This window comes from Trachinotus anak, unplaced genomic scaffold (genome assembly GCF_046630095.1).
Source record: "Trachinotus anak isolate AG129_WGS33_773 ecotype Australia unplaced genomic scaffold, CSIRO_AGI_Tana_v1 ptg000008l, whole genome shotgun sequence".
Taxonomy (NCBI): Eukaryota; Metazoa; Chordata; class Actinopteri; order Carangiformes; family Carangidae; genus Trachinotus; species Trachinotus anak.
Genome location: NW_027273859.1, coordinates 3,980,878 through 3,993,489, shown reverse-complemented (window position 1 = coordinate 3,993,489; position 12,612 = coordinate 3,980,878). Strand labels below are relative to the sequence as shown.

The window sequence follows — 12,612 nt, the reverse complement described above, 5'->3', positions numbered from 1 at the left end:
TTGATGACTTATAATTTAGGATGTTTGCGCCAAAAATGGCTCCAACGATTACAATTCTCAGCTATAATTACATCTCTCCAGACTGTCTACACTGCTGACAGACATTTCTATATGCTCCTTTGTGTAGCCAGTTTCCATTATGTCAAATGGCAAACAATATTCCTCTTTCACAGGCTGCGCCACAGATGTTTCTAGCTGCTGTTTTTGTCTCTGCTTGAATAAATCAGGTTGAGAAATCTGACTGCATCACTGTTCACATAATTTGGATAAATGAGGCGGCCTGTTGGACCGCTGTGGAAATGGGCAGTGCCAAACATCACATTTCGTAAGCCCCAGAATTTCTTAATGTTGAAACTGGTTTGAAATGGAATGCAATGCATGCACATGTGATCACAGGTCAGACCTCAGACCTCAGCCACCTCTGCATAAACTAAAAAGCTGAGGCAAGGCAGCAGACTTCCTCAAAGCACGGCAGGAATATATATAAATAAACACTGGAGAGATGCCACGCTAAATATTCCAGAGACGCAGCACTGAACACTGGGTGTCAGCCTGCATTGTTTACTGTCTGAGACACTGTGCTATACATGGAGCCACTGGAATCCAAACCCATGAACTTTCCTGACCGCATAAGAACAAATTCATAGAACAAGATATTTGTTTTCTTCAGGTTTACAAGTTGTTGGAAATACTGGCTCAAAATGCAACAACTTGTCTTTCATTCCAGCAATGTGAGAAGACAAAGCACATGCAGAGAGGGGCCTGAGCGCACATGTCAAAGGTCAGCGACACGTGCGTGCAAGGCTTCATGTTTCACCTCCCTCTTAGCTCACTCTCTGGGTATTTCCTTTGTGGGTGACTGGCTGGCCGTTGTACTGAGGCTACCATCACCTGAGAAAGCAGTGGTGCCTCCACATGCCTACTAATCATCCCGTACCACAAAACCCCCACCGACATGTCGTCATGGCAGCCATTACACAACAAAATGTGCCCTGGTGAGTCACCAGATTACCACTTCCAGATGATAAAGCCAGGCTCGGCTGTATGGCAGCAGGGACTGGTTGGCTGTGTTTTACATACACGGAGCTCACGTGACTTCTTTTAGTGAATGGAAAAGCTTAGTCTTGATTTTTTTGTCAGCTGCTATCCCAGTTTGACTCCAGACGTCTAGACCTCTCCAGGTGTGCGCTCTTGAGAATCATAATCTTTATCGTTTGTCTCTGTAAACCTCTGAGCAGGAAGTCAGCTAAACGTATCTGCTCCCACAATGCAGCTGTTGGGGAGGAATACTGAATATGTGAAGTAGTTTCTGGAGGTAGACTACTATGAAAATGAAAGATAAAAATGGGGGTGTGAGAAAAAGAAGTGAGCTTACAAGACATCTGCAGCCCACTCCTCATCTCTGATTGGGGTTAGAGGTTTGGAGCTACATTTGCTGCTACATTAGCTGCTGCTAGCATAACACACCCAAATCTCCAACCAAGCAGTCAGCAGTAGAGTTGCACTGTGGGCAAAGTAGGTGCCAGGTTTTGACAAAGGCAGCACTGAGTAGATAGATTTTCTTGGCCACTTGCAGGTAGTGGAAAGAGGTCTTGCACACAACATTGACATATCATCACCTTTGATAAGTTATAGTGACTAATCTATACACTCTAAGATATAGTGAACTTGTTATCAAACAGTTGCTTATTTACACACCCAGCAGTTACAGATCAACACTATCATTCGTTTGGACTCGTTTCTTTCTATCTGATGAGTTTTAGTCCAATATTCTCTGTCTTTTTGTTCTTTTTTTTGGTCCCTACCAACTCCTGGGGAAAATATCTGGCTCTGCAGTGATTCATTCTCTGTAGGTTCATCATTAAGAGCGACCCCTTTCACGTTAAGCGGGTTTCCATTCACCTAGTTTCATGAACAAAAAGCCTGAGTGAAAACAGCAAAGATAAAAAAAAACTAAAATGTCCTCTCAAGCTTCTGCTACACTGAAGAGAAGAAAAGTAGCGGCTGACAAAACTGTGTTGAGCATAATGTTCCTCATCTGAACCCAGGAAACAAAGACTTTCTGTTTTCTACATTCTTCTTCACTTCTTGAGGTTTTAATTAATCTTTCAATTGTGTCATCTCGTTGAAGCCTCTTCTTCTGCCTTACTGGCACCTGACACCACCAGCTGTTTATCCTGACAACCCAACTTCTGATAGTTGCATAACAGTAGGGGTTGGAAATATTTTGTACTGCCAATTCAAAATTTAATTAAAATTTGTGATACATGCAGATGGAAATCTATTGCTGTCACATTGTTTGCACATTGTGTTTATTGCACACAGTCATCTGATATATTCTTATTATATAAAAAACATAAATTATAGAACCTTTAACAAACTCTACAGTTAGAGGGAGTGGGTTGCATCTGACAAGATCAGGGACTTTCTCATAGCAGCCCCTACATCATACCAGTAGCTTTTGGAAAAGTAAAGAAAAGCTCAGCTGAGCTGTCCATACTTTTTGATGGTATTATGAAAAATTCTATATTAGTCTTTAAACTCTTCAAAGAAGCAGAGGAGTGGGTCAGAGAGGAGGGCAGAGAAGCACAGAGTTAGCCCTGGTGTGCTCATAACGTTGGAATGTGGATTCATGAGGCCTGCCCAGTGAGCAGAAAGATAACATTCTGCTTTTGGTGGCTCTTTAAGGTCCGCCAGCTCCAGACAACTCTGACAGTTACGAGTGCAACACCTAATAATTACCAGTTTAACTTCACTCTCACTGACACACTTTCACTGCAGGCTATTTAGAAAGGAGTATTGGTAAAACACGGAGTCGGTGGGTTATTGACTTTAGGTGTATTGAGCTGCCAAGAACCAGGAGAGATTTATTATTTCGAGGTATATTACAAGCACTACAAAGCCTGTGAGGATGATGGTCTCTGTGACTCTGAAGGGGCTTTGTCAGGTCTGAAAGAAAAACTCTAGTGATGTCATCAGGGTTATCTCAGCTTGAGCTTGCAGTCAACAAATGCTTCTAGACAGTCTGTGTTAAAACTAGTGGGAAGTATTTTGAAAGATGTGGGAATTCATCACACAGGGAGGGTCTGATGTAAAGACGCTATTAGGTTGCATCATGGTAAATGTAGGACCCAGCAGTTTTAAAACTTGAACTACATCACATAATAACAGTCAGGATTTCTCAGCCTCTGCTGCTTCAATTTTGCTCATTCTTTTTTCAATCTGTCTTCAGTCTGTCTTTTAGCAAATACTGTGCAGTACATATATCAAGAGAGCAAATAGTAATGAAATGAAAGTTCCAGTTTAATGTTTTGTCATTCTCTATACAGTCAAACATTATGAAACAATGTGTACAATTCTCTAATAAATTATGAAATTGAAAAATCTATTCAACGTGAGAAGAGGAAGCGATATTTAAATTTAAGTTGAACAAGTTAAATTTACTGACTTTTAATGCAACTATTTCACAGTCACACTGGCCAAAGTATGAAAGTATGATGTAAAACCAGTGGAGATGATGTGGCCTTCATTTTAAATAAATATAATTATTTATTATATCACATTTGTAGTCTTCCCAGCAGCATATAACAATGCCTAATGATATTAAATTAATGGATGGATGGATGAATGGATGAATGGACTCATTAAAATGATTAATTCATGTAAGTATCTTTCAAGTTTTTGCTAAAATGGACACTTCTCCTTCATGTAGTCAGCAGTAGTGACAGTGTTCACTACAGGTCTGATGTTGCTGACTGAAACTCCACAAAGAGGACTGGCACAGCAGCCCCACTTCTAGCTAATTCCAACAGCAATCAGATTTTAATACCTTCTAAACCCTTCTTCTTTTAAGGGAAACTGAATTCGAGGCCTTTTAAGAATGTTCAAGACCTGCAGGTACCCTGTAATCAATTAAAGCTTCAATGGCAAAATAAGTTTTAAAACTGATCACTGATACAGCCTGGACAGAAAATGTTCAGTTTCCTAAATATTTTGAGATTTTTCAACACTTACACAAATTCTCAGGAAATAATGTATGGATCCTAATGTAAAAAAAAAACATTCATATTTATGGTGTATGGTGTATCTATGACTTTCTACAATTTGTTGCAGATCCAGGTAATAATCTGTATCTGAGATATGTGCTCTACTGAGTGCCATTCTAGTACCATTATACAGCTGTTGCAGTGTAAACCAGGAGCATGAGCACTGTGGCTTTTATCGTGAATAGTCTTGTCTCTAACAAAAACCCCATCATGATAACAGATAGATGAAGGCAACAATGTTCTGAATTCCACTGTCTGAACAGGGCTTTGAGACTTAAGTTGTGTTTGCACAGAACAACTAAAAGCAAAACAGATCTTAAAGCCCAGCTATCAGCAGCTGCAAGGGGTCAACAAATGTCCTTTGTGCAGCAAAAAGATGCCCAGAAAAACAAAAGGTGTACAGAGCTTTGGGCTAGAGTGTGGAAGATTTCAGGAACCGCAGGATTACCTCTATGTGGTTGGGCAGGGTGTTGACAAATTTAAATCCTGGTATCCTCTTGTCGCTGCACACCACACCTACGTCTTCACTGTGTTTGCAGTCTGAAACACCAATCCCATTGGACGGACAGAGCGCCAACGTCTTTTCTTTGCCAGTGCAGTGGAGATTGTCGAACCAGATGGGTCCTGATGAGACAAAAAGAACGATTCATCATTGCTTCCATGAGGAGGAATTCTCCTTTTAGTAGCGGAAACAAAGGAAAATAGATTTCTTTTGAAAGCTAGGCTGCTTTCTCCAAAAACTGTGGAACATCCACCATAAATCATTTTCCAATTGATAATGTTACAAATACGCCATAAATTGAAATATCATGCACACAGGTTACACCAATGATATCCTCAGCCAGTATTGGCCTTATAGTAAAAAATCAGATGTACCATGTGATTTTATTGTGAGGAATATGATGGTGTTTGATGGAGTTGTTATTTGTTACATTGAATGTGTTGCAATGTTTTCACCCTGACAAGAGGAACAATCTGGACGTAACAGTACTTTACCTACCTTGCCCTTTCCCATATTTCGACGATGGAGACCATGAGATGGCTTCCAGGTAGCCCAGCTCCCGGCACACCACCTGAGCAGCATGGATAGTGAAGTCATCATCACAGACAGTTCCCCACTCGGCGTTGTAGAAAACCTCTACACGGCCCTCGTTGTGTTTCCTCTTATCTCCTGCCAATCGGAGCTGAATCCTGGGCGTGTCTGGTGCCAGCTGCGGGGGAGTGTACTGTTCCTGCTCTGGGTCTGGGTAGCCTGGTGGGTACCCAAGGTGCTCATACTGGGCCAGGGTCAGCTTGAATAGCACTAATAGAGTGACAGTGCAGCAGGGCAGGTAATTGGAGGCCAGCATTTTGGTTGGAGCTGGTGAAAAGATGAAAACAGAGGAGCAGTCATTAAAATTCCTTGGCAGCTGTCTCAGATATTTGTTCACAATGGTACTTTCTGTTTATTATAGAGGAATCAGACTGAAGAACAAGATTGGGAGTGATACTTCATTGATTTTACACATAAAGGCCATTTTACAGTCTGAGAAACTCCTAATGATGTCATCTTGATTTTGGCTTGCAGACCACACATTTGTAACAGAAAGCCTATTTACAAAATGGGGACAAGGCATTTGGGACTGGGCAAGTACTAGACAATCAGGTATAACAAAATACACCATCAAGCTGCATAATGGGAAATGAAGGATCCAGTTTATTTGGACCAACCTAGGGACTAAAAGTCAACAAATCTGCTTTTGCCTTTGCTTTGGCACCACAACAACAGGCCAGCCCTATGATCGCAAATATCTGTGACTGGTCAGCTGAATGCCATGTGACCATCAGTCACTGCTAAAGGAACTAGCAAATCTGAATAGTATGTACACAACAGAAACACCGGCAGGGAAAAAAGAAAGGAGACAATATGCTTACTGCAGCAAGTCAACACAGCAAGAAAGTTCTATTAATAAATCAGGGGTTTTTGTTCACTGAGGCACTAGAGGGATTTTAATTTAAAACAGTTCCAAAAAGTGTCGAGTTTGTACAAACACATAACATCTCAGTTATAAAATCAGGATTTTAGCGGCAGCAGAGCAGCAGCTTGGAAATAGCTTGAAAGTTCAGAATTTGCAGAATGCAAATAGGACGTAATGATGCCATATACTAGGTTTTGGCCTTGTTTTTATTTGTCCCTTTTGAGAAAAAAAGAAAGAAAAAAGTTCTGATAAACCCAATGTGCATGACCTGCCACGCCTTGCAGACAAAGTTTGGACAAAGCAGAGGATTGGGAATATTTAGCAGCACAAGAGGCAGAGAGAAGTTAGTGGAGAGCTACAAGAAGTGTGAATATTGGACTTACACAACTCTACATAAATGCATAGCTTGGTCCATGTCTGCCTGATGTGTAGAAAAGCAATAGTTTCTTAACATGATTGCACAACTTTATAAGGTTTACTAATGTGTACAGCTACTTCCACTGCCCCCAAGTGGCCGAAAGACTTCAGTAATTACAGTTTTAAGGTTATAATCCACAAAATGTTTGCATTTCTTGATTATTGTAAAGTCACTTATTCTACAGGCGATTAAAGGCATTGAAAAAGAAATGCAGTGCAGTGTGGATGAATGTAAAACACATTACTTTCAATTCATCACAGGATTAACACCCTTAATGGTCTTTAAATCAGCAAATGGAAACATTTTCATAACAATTTTTTTCCATCAACAATAGTTTACTTTGACTAATGTTCAGATCAGGAGTCCATGACACGCTGGACTCAAGCTTGAAACACACACCTGCAGGGTGACAGACTGCCAAACCCCCACAGAAAAATACTGATAAATGTCTGGGCCACCTACTTTTAAAGAGAAAGAATAAAGTCACAATTCCAAGTCAAAGACTGATATTAAGAGTTTATGGTCGGACAAACCACGACTCGAAAAATAGGCCCTCAACCAAAACCCCCCACTGACTTATCAACAGCTGTGTTTCTACAAAGCAATCAAATGTTAAAAGCTCAAAATTTTCTGCCTTTATGTAAAAACCTCTGGCAAATGATCCTTCTACTTTCCTCATTGTAACGTGGCAGTGGTTACACAAGCTAGACATCACACACATTACACAATGATGAACAGACGGAATGAAGCCCACAGCCTCTGGGTCTGCGTTCAATGTGTCAACCCAAATGATGTTGTCATTAGAAAAACATTCAGCATGTACATAAAAACTAAGGTTCAGCTAAGGTAATGCACACAGAACTGAGAGAAGCTCGTTCCTGAATGTTTCCCATTTCAAGCTCAGAAAACAAATGAGCTCCTTCATGATTTCTCGGGCGAGGGTGTTGATATACAGAGAGGATGAGGATTGGATGAAGCTGCAGTCACTTAGCAACACCTAATCAATCACAACAACATATCCAGGACGTTCTGGCCCCCTCTTTCCTTCAAGCACCAAACCAAGTGTCAAGAACTGCACTGAACCAGAGACCTTGAAATCTGAGACATCTGCTGCCTTTTACCTCAGAAACACTGACAAACGGTTCTTTAAAAACCTGCATTATCTTAATTTCAGCACTGTTGTGTTATAGGAAAGGGTGGAAGGCTTTTTGTGGACCACATATAGCACTGCTTTCACCTTCATGGAAGTCAGACGTGTCCCACCTGCTGCTGGAAGGGATCTATGCACTGGTTGAAAAGGTCAAAATGTCAGTTTTTAAGAATGTTAACTGCTTCTTCTCCTGATCTGTTCTGAAGCTCTCATACTGCAGCTTCACTGCATGTAAACACAGAAAAAAGCTTCAGATTTAAATTCTCATTCTCTGCTCTCCATTTTTAAAATCATTTTACCCAATACAATTAATATATTGTATAGGTGGTTTTTTGTAGATACAATAGAAATACCTACAATTGATGCAACTTTCTTCTGACAATGTAACAAGGGCTGGGGCTACTGATTCTGTTTACCATTGATGAATCAGTTCATTATCTTGCAGATTCATCTATTCATTGTTTAGTCAATAAAATGCCAGAAAATACTGAGGGGCAAAAAAGCTCAGAGGTCAAGGTGACATCTTCAAATTGATTATTTTGTCTGATGAACAATTCGAAACCCACATGTATTTTGCTTACAGTGTTATAAAACAAAGAAAAGCAGCAAATCTTTTTGTTTGACAAATGACAAACAATTAATCAAATTAAATTGACTAATAGATGAAGCTCTTCATGTAATGCTCTCATTAATGCTCTTAAATAATGGAAATCATGTACAAAACTTACTCTAAGTCCTTAACAACTTCCCAATCTTTCAACAGATTTCAAAAAGACACCATGTGGTACCTGGGGGCATGATGTAGCCACTTTAGACAATGAAAATCCTGCATTAATTATCACAGTACATTAAAAAAATAATTACTGTCCATCGTACACACACACACACACTTTCGCATATTCTCAGGCTCTAGTTGAACTTACTTCTCTTGTCGCTGCTCCGGACAGTCCCCTCTCAAGCTGTGTGCTCCTGCAGGCTGCAGTGACGGGCTGAATGCAGCCCACTATCTTCAGACCAAAGCCCAAAGTCAGCTGTTTTTGCTACTTCTCTCGAAACTTTCACTCCCTCTCATGCAAATCGGGGCCAGGCTTTGGACCAGAGCTGCGCCGGCCCCGCCCACTGCCGCCCACCTTTACGATGACCTCACCGGAGATGGCCCGGGACGTGGAAACAGCGGACCCTGAACACAGCTCTGGTAGTTATGAAAAGTTACAATGCTGCTTTCAAAGAACGTAGGGAAAACGGATCACTGAACAACGTCAAGAAGAACAACAGAAGAAGAGAGGAGTAGAAAATCTATTTTCTAAAAATAAAAAGAACGCTAAGTGTTGGAATGTGATCAACCAATTTGGTGCCTTAATGTAGTTTTATAAGAAAAGAAATCTTCAGAAAGTAAACTAATTCCGAATAGACTATCCCCTTAGCTTACACAGGAGCAAGCAAATGTCTCTTTACCAGAACTGGTTTTAAGTAGTCTAGTCTCAAGCAGTAACATTTTAACATCTTTGAGATCACTAATTAGGTTTTTAGGCATAGGTCCACAACTTTTTTGTTTTGGTTCAGTCTCACTGATTGATAGTGCGCTGTAAAACGCAGTGTACCTGCCCAGCAACAAACAGCAGACACAGTTAGAGATTAGCTGGGTAGCACAGGGCAGAATTTAGCAGCCAATTCTAATTTCAGGAATTAGTGGAGACCAAAAGAGCTGAAGGAGAGGAAATAGTGCACTTTTCATCATAGGTGGCCGCATGCATGGTAATCTTGTTCCATATCCTCTGGGTGTGAAAAGTGTTTGCTGATAAATTTGCTTGCGTAAATCACACACACACACACACACACACACACACACTGTTCTTATGAATATATACAAAAAATTCCAGAAAACTATAAACTCAGTTATTGCTGGTTAATATTTTTGTTTCATTAATCTGATTCTCAAATGACACAAAATGATAAACAATACTTAAACACTTGGACCATTTTGACCAATGATGTTTATTCCACACTGTTCTTTTACTTTTATTAGCATGCTAAATGTAGTTAGCAGTTCAGATGTAGACAAGCAAGCAGCAACAGCTCACTGAGTTCATTTCCTTCCATGAAAATGACATAATCTTTTTCACAGATTATGGAATAGTCTGTTTGTCTTATTTAAAAAAGTGTGTGGATGATGCCCTGGGGGCACTTTGCCCCAAAGTTGCATCTTTGCCACAGATATAAATATACATTTTTAAATGTCACAACAACTAATTTTATATGTTCTCCAAACTAATAAATAATTCTGCACATTAATTTCCTTATTCACTTTTTTTTCCTTCGTCAAAGCCCACAATCTTTACAGTTACAATATTATGTAAAGTATTTACTATTTATTTAGTACTGGCTTACAATACTAATGGTAAGGTACCACCATCAGTCTTCAGTGATGGGTACATGGAAAGGAAACAAAGTAGAAGTATTGTTTGTTGTTTGCCTGAATTTTTAGCTTCGCTCCCTCAAAACACATTAACAACAAGACATTGTGAATATGCTTTGTTGGATTTTCAAGTGCTTTTGACTGGAAGATGATAATTAAGATGGAGTGTGTTCTTATTTTGGCTCCTGTCTCATTTTAGGATTGAGAGGCACAGAGCTGCACTGTGCTTCAAAATGAAGAGGAACAAATGTCCATCAGTCGCAGAGTACATTTATATTTTAATTCACTTACCGTGAATAAGGTACAATATACAAGCATAATTCATCTTAATAACATAAAACCGTATCACATTTTTTTTTCACTGTTCTTTCCACACTCCCCCAACACCAATTTGTCCTCAGTTATATTTCTGACACTACTTGAAGGCACCTCTGAACTGGGATGGAGTACATTTACCTGCCATAGTCTTCTTCATTTGGCAGTCTGTGAAAGCAAATATGTCCTGTTCATGACATATGATTTAAAATACACTGCGTTACACTGCAGCATAAGTTGCATAACTACTTATGCTGCAGTGTAATGTGTGTTCACTGGACTGGACTCGACTCTGCTGCCACCTTGTGTAAAACTGGACGGGATCTTCATTCTTTTAGTAACTGTGCAGCTCAATTTGGCCAAGTAAAAAAAATGCAGCTTATGTTCCACTCAGTTTATAAAATGATGTGTTTACGTCTTGGATGTGTTAGTGTTGGGCCACTCTCTCCTCCACGATTTCTTGCTCATAACATAAAGCAGACAGCTCATTAGTGACTATGTGGTGCAGACTAGGCAGTGTTGACAGGACAGCTGCGATTGTCTGAAAGAATACAAACCAGATCGAGACTGCAGAACACTTACAGCAAGAGTTGCCTAAAATCTTTTGTGTGAAATCATGTCACTTAATTAAAAGTTCCAGAGAAGGACGTGTTATACAGAGGAGCCTGGTTTGCTTTGCTGTGCTGTTTTGGCTCCTGTTGTGTGACACCTCTGTCTTTGCCTTTCATAATGCAGGTTTCTTACCATTTGTAGCTTTCATCGAGGTGTTTGTGGCATCTGATGATCATGAGCTCCACCGCTTTCACCCTCAGCCATTGCAGCATCAGTGGAGACTGTTCGTACAGCCCTGCTGGGCCTTTCATTTTGAGATAAATGACACATCAAGCAGTCACATGATCAGTGTTGTATTAACTCCCTTCATCTTCCCATCTGTCATTTCTGCACAGCTGAGGTGAAACCTTGGTTCTCAAAATTTTAGTCAAAGGGAACATTTGACACAAGTCTACATCGCACCTTGGCCATCCACTTTCACTGATCCATACACAGATATTATAATTAGGATTATTACTGATGGCATTTCATTGCAAGGCTTTGATCACCTGCACTGGTCATTTATGCATGGAGTTTGCTTATCTGTGTTTTACTCTGAGAAGAGAACCAGGAATGGATGAGAAAAATTAGTATCACATACATGAATATAATTCTAACAGTTCAATGGGGAATAGACATTTTGGAAAAAACACTTTCTATCCCAGAGTTAGACCAGAAGACTGATGCGACTATGAAGTCTGTATAGTAAATATGAAGCTATGGTTAGGAATCAGTTATCTTAGCATAACGACTGTGAACATGTTATATATCATTTGTTTAATCTAAAAACAAAAACAAGTAAGATGTGGTTTTATGAGTGGGAAACTATTGCCAAACTAGTGCCAAACTATTTCTTGGCCAGGAGCTGGAGTCTCAGATAGTTTCTGGGTAACATTATGATGACAACAAAAAGCAAGTCACTGCAGCAAATAAGAAGTCTGGAATATAACCCTCCATAAAACCACCGGCTGGTGAGTTGGTCCACCCTTTTGATCCAGACTGAAGTACAGTGGCTTCAGAAAGTATTCCGACCCTTTCACTTTCTGCACACATTATTCTGTTGTAGATTTACTTCTAAATAGTTAAAATTGTCATTTTGCCCATTAACAACCCACAACAAAGTGAAAACTGTTTTTCTTTCACAGGTCCTATATTGCATAAAGTGATATAGGAACTACTGTATTTTTTGATTATAAAGCAGGTCTAGGTTCTATATCAACACTGTTAAAGTTTCAGAGCCTCAGTCCACAGAGAAATGCACACAGCCTGTATTCAGAAACTGAGCCTTAGAACAAGAGAGATGCACACAGGGTAAGAACCTCTCTTCTGATTGGCCCACTGACCTGTTGTTACTAGAGCTCCAGACAGAAGCCTGAGACAGGAGAAGTAAAACTAGATTGAGATAATTTTTGGTACTTAGAACCAAAAATATATCCTTGTATGAATAGCAACACTTCAGATAAAACACTGGTTGCATCATTGTTGCAAAATTCAAGCATCAACACTGTCTGCTCTCGTTTTCCCACACATTTGACCCTCTGTCTTGCGGGAATCTTTATTTTCTCACACTCTATCTGCTACAAATTGGAGGCGGGACACTATAAATATAGCTTTGCCAGTGTGGTTTCTTATCACAACCGATCAAGATGGCCAAAAGGTGCTCTGCGCAGAGGGCCCTGGAATTAATTTTGGAAGAGAGAGAAGTTTTTGATGATGAT

General features: G+C 40.0%; 1 protein-coding gene across 1 annotated transcript in view; it reads right to left on the bottom strand.

The window, feature by feature from the left end:
• loxl2b (lysyl oxidase-like 2b) overlaps positions 1–8,634 on the bottom strand; it is a 42,558-nt gene extending 33,924 nt beyond the window's left edge. Inside the window, exons 1-3 of the mRNA XM_071481940.1 lie at positions 8,496–8,634; positions 5,047–5,406; positions 4,495–4,670 (exon numbers count right to left, since the gene is read on the bottom strand). Coding sequence (XP_071338041.1) covers positions 4,495–4,670; positions 5,047–5,395 — 525 coding nt within the window. The 5' untranslated portion in view covers positions 5,396–5,406; positions 8,496–8,634. The remainder of the gene's footprint in view (positions 1–4,494; positions 4,671–5,046; positions 5,407–8,495) is intronic.
• Between the last annotated feature and the right edge of the window lie 3,978 nt (positions 8,635–12,612).